Here is a 9,985-nt window from a genome sequence, read left to right as displayed (position 1 = left end):
TGGAATAAGTGTCTAGCTTCCCATGGAGACTACTATGAAGGGGCTCCACTCATCTGGACAGTTAGGTGGTACAGTGGATAAAGTGCTGAACCTAGAGTCAGGAATATTCATCATCCTGATTTCAAATCTGGCCTCAGACACTTGCAAGTTGTGTGACCCTGGGAAAGTCACTTAACCCCATTTGCCTCAGTTTGCTCATCTATAAAATAGATTGGAGAAGGCAATAAAAAACCATTCTAGTATCTCTGCCAAGAAAATCCCATATGGTGTGACAGAGTCAGATATGACTGAAAACCACCAAACAACAACAATGATGGTAGGAGTGATTGTTAACATCTGTTGTCTATTTGACTGGCATTCCAGAGGCTCCTTGCAGGTGTGCTCAGAGTGGAGGAGAAAACAAAGGGCTCGTCTAGAAACTGTGACCAGTGCTTCTTAGCAAGCACTGAAGTACGTGTCCTGTTCAGATCAGGGAGTTTCCTGCCTGTTCCACGCAGGGCCTAAGGCACAGTGTCTTGTAGCCTGTCCTGTTAATGAGTGTTATTCATGATGGTGGCTGCTTATAGACCCAGAGTAGTGAGTAAGCCTCTGCTTTCAAGTGGTTTTTAATGAAATACAAACATCACACACTTTGGAAGGAATGAATATACATGAGAACCATCAGTGCTTTGCAAGGGTAGAAGTTTATTAGGAAGATGAAAAGGGAACTACAAGGACAGAAGGAGAGGTTGAAGCAGCAGAGAGGACCGTAGGAGCCAGTAAGTCACACTTCCTGAAGGGAAACATGTTCGAATATCTGAAGATCAAAGAACTCTGAGAACGCAGGACTTGGATGTGTAGAATCAGCAAATCCTAGCCCCCTGAAATCCCTGACTACATTTACAAGAAACTGTGTGTATTTCTTCCTATTCTTTCCCTGGTCTTTTCTATTTAACAGGATACAATCACTGGGAGAGAAAGAGGTTGACCCAAAGGTTGGAAACAAATGGCCCTCTATCCTTCACCCTCTGAGGGATGCTGGGAAGTTTAGCGCACAAAGGAATTACAAGGACCACAGCGAGATCGAGGGAAGCAAGGTGTACAGGGGGCACAAGGATTGCTGACTGGGCAGGGGCCAATGGGCTTGCTGCAGGCATTGGTGGTAGCACAGGGATTGCAGGGAAGCCTGGGGAGACAAAACCATGGAAATGTAAATATGAGGATCATTTTCTCACTGACAAGTATATTGTGGACAGTAACACAATCAGAAAAGACTATACATACATACATATATACATATTTGTATATGTATATATATATGATTCCCAACAATGTTCAAGACAACTCAAGCCCAACCTTTTCTACTAATATATGTGTGTGTGTGTATATATATATACATATATATATATATATGTAGTCAAGAGTCTATTCAGTGTTTGTCCTAGAAAAATCAAGGCATAGCACTGATAATCCAGACTTTTTTTTTTACTAGATTTACTGTTTACCCTGTGTAGTGGGGCTTTGGCACATGCCTGGTTACCTAAGATGGCATCACTCACTTGGAAGATACTATTTTATGCAGTTTAGGTATGCATTAAACTCCCATTATAACTTCAGTTAAGAGAGCTGGTCTTAAAATTTAGAAGACCTAAGTTAAATTCCTGTTTCTAGTATATACTGCCTGGGTGACCCTGGACAAAGTCACTTAACTTCTCAGTGCTCAAAGCAACCCTCTAAGACAATAAAATGCCAAGAAGGTGTTGACTTGCATTGGTAGAGGAATTTCCTCCCCAGGAGGCCCTTATGCAAATGAAATCATGAGACTTATCACATGGTTCTAAATCTGGAAGAGACTTTAGAAGTTATTAACTTCAAATTTCTCATTTTACAGATGAGAAAATCAAGGCACAGAAAGTTTGAGTGATTGGCCCATGATCACCCCGCTAATAAGTGTCTCTAAAGCAGTATTTAATCCCAAGTCTTGTTGATTCCAAGTCCAGGGTTTTATCATCTATAGCTTATAATGGCACCTCTCAATGATAAAGACAACCAAAATTGTTATTTTTTACAGGAAGAGAAAATACCTTCACCACAGTGAATGACAAGGGCATTTTTTTTAATTAACTAAATTGGGAGAAGAGGGCAAATAATGTGGATATTTGCTCCCAACAACATAATGAAGGTCCGTGCAGACAGATTAGTATTTTCAAGCTTTGGTAACAAATTTCCTGCTCTTTTGGTTGCATACTATATGTTGGTTATAAAACCCTCAGAATTTGGAAAAGACAAACATGTGGCTTTGCACCAAATCCCCAGGGTGACTTACTTGCAGTCTTCACTCTCCAACAGACCACGGTATGTGGAGATCTCACACTCTAGCCGCGCTCTGACATCCAGAAGCACCTGGTACTCTTGGTTCTGCCTCTCCAGGTCACCGCGGATCTCAGCCAACTGGGACTCCACATTGGTGATCATACACTGTACCTGGGACAGCTGGGAGCTGTAACGAGCTTCAGTTTCTGTCAGGGTGTTTTCAAGCGAATTTCTCTGTGATGGAGGAGAGAAAAAAAAATGTCAGAAGTGTCACTTTTTTTTTCAAGGCTGTGTAAGATACTTCTAAGAATGTCTCCATAAGTTTCTCAGTCACCTCATAATCATGAGAAATAAGAATAATCCAGACATCTACCTGTTAACATTATTTATACTTCTATCTTCATCCATCCAGTGTCTCTCCATTCTCTTTAGGATCAAATACAAGCTCATTCTCTTTGGGATTTAATGCCCTTCACAACCTGGCCCACACCACTGCTTCAGCCTTATTACCCAATAATCAACAGTATTCTGATCCAGCCAACCTGTTCTTTTTGCTGTCTTGACACATGATACTCCATCCAGCTGTCCCCTTTGCCAGAGGAATACAATCCCTCCTCATCTATACCTCTTAAAATTCCTAGCATCCTTCAAGACTCAACTCAAGCCCAACCTTTTCTACCAGGATTCTTAAATTTTGCATGTGCCTATGGACCCTTTTCCAAAACCAGGTCTTTAAATAATTGAAGAAAATGATAAAGTTAGAGGTGAATGAAAATTAAAATGTGGTTTTTTTCCCCATCTAAGTTCAAAGATCCTTAAAATCTATTCCCAGGCCAAGTTCTCTGTTCTATAAGAAGTCTTTCCCAATCCCCTCCAATTGCTACCATCTTCCCTTCCTCAAAAATATATTACCTTTTTATCTACTTATATATGTACATGTTATCTCCTATAATAGAATGTAAGCTACTTGAGAGAAGGAACTATTTCATTCTTTGTCTTTTTTTTTTTTATCCCCAGCACCTAGCAGAATGCCTGGTGAATTAGAGGTGCTTAATAAATGCTTGTGGATTCATTGATTAATTTATTGTTTCATCTGGAACCACAAGGTGAACTCAGAGCCGATGGGCAACCCACCAGGTTGTGCTGGGCCTGCAGCTCAATCTCCAGGGCGTTGACGGTTCGCCTCAACTCGATGATCTCTGCCTGGCAGTTCTGCAGCTGTTCAGAGCTGGATACCACCTGCTTGTTCAGTTCTTCTGTCTGAAAAAGAAATCAGTCTCGGTCAGGGAGCGTGGTAAGGCAGTCGGTGGAGGGGATGACCAGCACTGCCTGACATTCTGGTGAGTCAGAAAAGGGGAAGCAGAACCTCACCTGAGTGGTGAACCATTCCTCGACATCTCTGCGGTTGTTCTCCACCACCGCCTCATACTGACACCGGGTCTCATTCAGGATCCTGTTCAGGTCCACAGTTGGGGCAGCGTCCACCTCCACATTGAGTCTTTCTCCAATCTGGCATCTCAGGGTGTTGACTTCCTGTGTAAGAAAAAGGAGGGAGGAACCCAGCAGGAATGAATCTGCTCATAAAGTCTCTTGTGGGAGCATCATTAGAAAACACATTAAGTTTTTTCCCTTGAATCAGTAATTAAGTTTTTCAGCTCTTTCGGGACATAGAGCTTGAGAAAAATACTAATAGTTAGCATTTACAACATCACACAATAATCCACACAACAACCCTACAAGATGGATGCTATTAATGACCCCCATTTTACAGATGGAAAGATGGGTTATGGATAAGAGACAAATGGGTTAAATCACTTTCCCAGGGTTACACAGCTAGTAAGTATCTAAGGCAGGATTTTAATTCAACCCTTTCTAACTTCAGCATTCTACCCACTATACCAGCATCTACATGTCTCCTGGAGAAAGATAGGGATAGGGACTGACCCTATGATTTCATCAGTGTAGGGATTTCCCAAGTAATGAAATTCCTTCTACCCTTACAGGTCAGCAGCTGGTCTTCAACTTATGTTCTACAAGACTTTCCTGGAGCACCAAGTGATCACTAAGTGACTTGTCTACTGGGTACAAGTCCCTCCACTGGCACTTACTGACTACAAGCCACTAGGTCACTTGCCCAAGGACACTTAGTATGTGTTGAAGATAAAACTTGAACCTTGGTCTTCCTGGGGCTAAGACTGGCTTTCTATCCCTTATATCATACCTCTTCTAAGGAGATTTTAAAAAACAGAATTAATGATTTCCCATTTATTCCAGTTTTTCCTTCAGCATTTACTGTCTCCTGGAGTTTGGTAGCTTTTCCTCCTATTCTTCCTTATTTAAAAAAGGAATAAAGATAGTTTTTGTCACTATCACCATCCTCAGGACCATGATCATCTATAAATTATCAGAGTCCTAATAGAAAAATAACACTTACCAGGCCTATAGTCAGGGGAGATCTGGGTTCAAAACTTGCTTTGGACCATAAGCAGATTTATGAGGACCCCTTTCAGATTGCCTCCTACCCATTCTGTATAAATCTTGTACATATATACTTACATTAGAATATAAGTTCCTTCATGTTAAGGACTATGTTTTTGCCTTTCCTTGTGTTACCAGAACTTAACATTTTTATTAACCTGACACATTTTTATTACTGTTCACCTGTTTTTCAGTCATGTCCAACTCTTCATGACCCCATTTGGGGCTTTCTTGGCAAAGGTACTAGAATAAATGGCTTGCTATCTCCCTCTCCAGCTCATTTTACAGATAAAGAAACCAAGGTAAACAGGGTTAAGTGATTTGCCCAAGGTTATGCAGCTAGTAAATGTCTAAAGCTAGTTTCAAACTTAGCTCTTCCTGACCCCCAGGCCTGGCTCTCTGTCCACCGTGCCACCTAGCTGCCTTTCCTGACTCATAGTATTCAATTAATAAATTCTCGTAGTATAACTAATCCTGGATAATTCTCTGAACTTTGATTTCTTCAACTGTAAAATGGGGTCAATAATACCTGTAGTACCCATCTTTCAAATATCAAACACTTTGCCAATTATACAGGACTTAACAGTGTGAGCTATAATTATTGCCTTCAGTTGCAAACATTTATTGACTGCCTCCTGTGTGACTTGTGAATGATTCTAGTTTCTTTTATTTACAACACCCCATACCCAATTTTCAGCCAGGGACTTTTGGACCAAGATTCCATGATTACTACATTCAGGTTGGTTATGGTGTGAAATATCTGGCTGTCTCCTGCTCCTCAAAGGTGTCTAGCTGGTTTCTGAATTGGTGCTGATGCTAAGTTTAATGGGTACAATGAAACTACCAGGAATGCTTTAACCAATTGCATTTCATGACCACATGCCTTTATGCCAACAGAGAAGAGTGGATTAATCATTCTCTAATGAGCTCCTCAAGGGCACCCACTGTCTTTTTCCTTTCTTTGTATCCCTAGAACTTAATACAGTGACTGGTACATAGGTGCTTAATAAATGTTTATTGACTGATTGACTAAAGCAAAGTTGATTTCTTGGGCAAGAAATATTAACTTTCTTGGGCATAGCAAATACATTTCCTTCTTCCCCCATATGGTCTGAATTGTCAGACCCCTTTTCACTAGACAAGACACAGGTCTAGAGATTTTTCCCTTACCTGCTCATGGTTCTGTTTAAGACAGAGCAGCTCCTCCTTCAGGGACTCCACCTTAGCCTCTAGGTCAGACTTGCAGAGGGTCAGCCCATCCAGGATCCTGCGCAGGCCATTGATGTCAGCCTCTACCAGTTGGCGCAGGGACAATTCAGTCTGGTACCTTTAAAATGTGACAAGAGGTCAAAGAACATGCAAAAAAAGGCAAAAACACAAAGAGAAAGTCCCCATATCTCACAAACCAGTCTTCTAGATCTCATGGGATCATAGAGTCAGAAAATACTAGAGATCCCCCTAGGCTAAGAAATCTTCAACTTTTGAGGGTTGTAGATCCCTTTGGCAATCTGGTAAAGCCAATATACCCCCTTCTTAGAATGCAGCTTCATCCCAATTAGTGTGAATAATGAATCTCATAAACAGCTCTCAAATTCCCACTATCCAAAGCTATAATTATGTAAAATATGGTAATTGGTTTAAGCCTGATGGAAATGTGCAAAGTGAATTTGGATAATTTGACCACTTTACAAAGGATTCATTATTCTCACTAATCAGAACTTAGCGATCACGTTTTTAAATGCTTAAAATAAAATGTATAAGATTATGAAGGAAACCAAGTATCAAAAAAATTTTTGAAGGAAGTGTATAGACCCCGGATTTAAAACTCTCAGCAGGAATCAACCATCCTGTTTCTGTTTGAATACTACTAGGGATGGGTAAGTCACTACATGTTGAAATCATTCATTTTGTTGATGGGTAAAGCATATTGTTCAAAAGTTCTTACTTGGTTCTGAAGTCATCAGCAGCCAGCTTGGCATTGTCAATCTGCACCACCAGTCTAGTATTCTCTGCCTTGGTGCACAGGATCTGAAGGAATGAATGATTGCAAACTGAATTATGCTTAGAAATAATACTTTGTTTCTTGAAGCAAAATAAATCAACTGTTGTACTCTTGTCATTTGCATAAAAGATGAGGATGATAATGCCACATTTCCAGTGCAAATGCTCTGTTTTTCATAATCCATTAGATTGTAAACTCCTTAAGGAACTGTCTTTTGAATCCCCAATGCTTAGCACAGTGCCTTGCACATAGTAGGTACTTAATAAATATTCTATTGATTGATTGGTTATTCAGCTTCAATATAGGAGCCATATGATAGGAAGGAAAGGGGATGCTTCACTGAGAGTCTGGAACACTGTGTTCTATTCCTGACTTTGCCACTAGCTAGTTCTGTGATTGTGAGCATGTTTCTTAACTTTTCGAGTCTTTTGTTTTCAGCTCCATGATGAGGAGATGAGATTAGATTATCTCTAAATCTTTTTCCAAATCCAGCAGAGGACTCAGGTCCTTTTCCCATCCAAAGGCTTACAGCAGGTCTCTCTCACTCTTTTACCACCAGGGAGAATAAAGAAAACTCACTCTGATAGTTAGTGCTTGTTGAACACACACTAGGGCCATCATAGTAGCCAATCAAAAGTTCATCTCTTTGTCACACCTTTAGTAGACCGTATCTGTTACAGAATACCTGCACAAGCTCAAGCTCCAACTCCCACTTGGGGTGGCATAGGCAGCCTATGTTACTCATATTTACTAGGACTCAACTTAGCCAGTCCCCTATTACAATTCTGCAGATTCAGAACTGAAGCTTTCGTAAAAATATCAGGCAGGTGGAAATGGACCCTTTAATCATTCTCTCTCTCTGTCTCTGTCTCTGTCTCTCTCTCTCTGTCTCTCATTAGGTTACCTCCAATCTCATATATCCAACCTCATAAATGTAACTTTGGATAACACTTAAACTTCATGTTTTCTATCATTCGTTTCTGCCTCCTAAGGAGAAAAGTCTGCCCCTTACCCACCCATGCAAGTGATTAAAGGAAGCAGGACCTCTGAAGAAGATAGGACACATTAAAGGGAAGTGTTGCATAGTGGAAAGATCATCATAGAATGAAAGATTTAGGGCTGGAAAAAGCCTTGAAGGTCATCTAGTCCACCTTCCTAACTTTTCAGAGAAGGAAACTGAGACGCAGAAGAGTTAAGTGACTAATTATCGAAAACCGTATTAATGACTGATCTTGAAGAAAGATCCAAGTTTGAAACCCACTCCTGACCCTTTTAGTTATGCAACATTAGAAAGTCATTTAGTCACTCTGAAACCTAGTTTCCTTATCTTATAAATGGAGATAATAGTGTTTGTAGTATCTCCCAGGGATATTGCAAGGATCAAATGTCTACACCATGCTTTACCCACTTTAAAGTTCATGCACATCAGCTACAATGGAGCTACAGACCCTCAATTTAGCTAAAGCTGTGGTTCTGAAACTTTTCTGTTCCATGACCCACTTTGGAACTCTAATGAACCTGTTCTTGAATAATGTTCTTAAGTGCATAAAATAAAATACATAGGATTACTAGGGACACCAATTATATTTATTGTGTTGTGTTATTTGTTTATTTTTAGTTTTCAACATTCATTTCCACAGGATTTTGAGTTACAAATTTTCTCTCCATCTTTCCCTTACCCCACCCCAATATAGCAAGCCTACTGAATACCCCTTCCCCCAATTTGTTCCCTCTTATATCTTCCCCCATTCCCCCCCCCAACTTTCTAGTAGGGCAAGATAGATTTCTATACCCCAGTGCCTGTATATCCTATTTCTCAGTTGCATGTAAACAAAACATTTTTTAAACATTTCTTTATAAAACTTTGATTTCCAGATTCTTTCCCTTCTTCCTTCCTCACTCACCTCCACTGGGAAGACAAGCAATCCAATATAGGTTGTACATTTGTAGTTACACAAAACATTTACATTTACATATTATTAAAGGCTAACTATATTTCCCTCCATCCTATCCTGCCCCCCACTTATTCTATTTTCTACTTTGACCCTGTCCCTTTTTTCAAAAATGTTTGCTTCTAACTACCGTCTCCCCCAATCTGCCCTCCCTTCTATCATCCCCCCTCTTATCCCCTTCCCCCTACTTACCAATTATATTTAAATGTATTAAGCAAAATACTAATAAAACAAATTCATAGGACTCCAGTTAAGAATCCATTATCTAGTACATCTTAAAGGATAACTGATAATTTACAGGGGATGGATTATTTAGGTCTTCATTCAGGTGCCACTGACTTTGATCTCCTTTTATTAATGAAACTGCTGTAAAATTCAGAAGGTAACGCTGGGCCAAGAAAGAGTAAAAGTTCCTCAAGATTTTTAATTGAGATAACACACCTGACTATAATTTAAGACCATGGGCCATTCTCTTGACGGTATTGACCCTACCTGCTTTTCCCAGTACCCCCAAAGCTTTCCTCAAAGTCTCTTACATGCAGTTCTTTGGATAATTCTGCCTTCCTTCTCCATACCACTGATGCATGAATTAGTTAAGATGCCTATATCTGACTCACTTTTTGCTGGAGCTCCTCAATGATCCTGAAGTAAGACTGGTAGTCTGGGCACACGTAGGGGACCTGCTGTTGGCACCACTCTCGGATCCTACTCTCCAGCTCGGCATTCTCCCTCTCCAGCTGGCGCACCTTCTCCAGGTAGTTGGCCAGGCGGTCATTCAGGAACTGCATGGTCTCCTTCTCCTTGCCATTGAAAGAGCCCTCACAGAACCAGCCACAGGTGCCCACATTGGCAGGGATGTTGCAGGCCCCAGGGAGGGTGCAGCCGTGGCAGCTGGGAGGCAGGCAGGGCCTGGAGGAACAGCTGGTGCGGCAGCTGATGCTAGGCAGGCAGCAGTTGTAAGGCATGATGAACTCAGCAATGTCCCCGGATGAGCCGCAAAGTCTGCTTGTTTCCTATTGTATGAATCCCCTTCCTATTCCAGGCTCATCTTATATTCTTTCTTCAGTGGGTGTGGTTACAGTATATAGCATTTTCCCCTTTTTTCTCCTTTAGCAATGTTTCTGAAGCACTTCTCAGTCTGTTATTTAATGACCTCAGAAGAGTCCTTCACCTCATAAAATGTTTTACTTAGGCTTCTTGCTAAGTCAGGACTCCTCACCAATTGCACTTGTTAGTGAAGTAAGAGCTTTATGGTTCATCT

General features: G+C 40.8%; 1 protein-coding gene across 1 annotated transcript; it reads right to left on the bottom strand.

Moving 5' to 3' along the window:
• Positions 1-674: 674 nt before the first annotated feature.
• On the bottom strand, positions 675-9,689 carry LOC138145799 (keratin, type I cuticular Ha1-like). The gene is made up of 7 exons (XM_069067397.1): positions 9,342-9,689; positions 6,716-6,798; positions 5,941-6,097; positions 3,664-3,825; positions 3,427-3,552; positions 2,306-2,526; positions 675-1,165 (listed from the first exon to the last, which is right to left on the bottom strand). Exons 1-7 carry the CDS (start codon positions 9,687-9,689, stop codon positions 1,027-1,029), a joined length of 1,236 nt encoding a protein of 411 aa, XP_068923498.1. The 3' UTR covers positions 675-1,026.
• Positions 9,690-9,985: the final 296 nt, after the last annotated feature.

This window comes from Petaurus breviceps, unplaced genomic scaffold, assembly GCF_028583685.1.
Source record: "Petaurus breviceps papuanus isolate PSGF00001 unplaced genomic scaffold, PetGlider_PUasm1.0 90750, whole genome shotgun sequence".
In the NCBI taxonomy this organism is placed as follows: Eukaryota; Metazoa; Chordata; class Mammalia; order Diprotodontia; family Petauridae; genus Petaurus; species Petaurus breviceps.
This window is presented reverse-complemented; position numbering and strand designations above follow the sequence as displayed.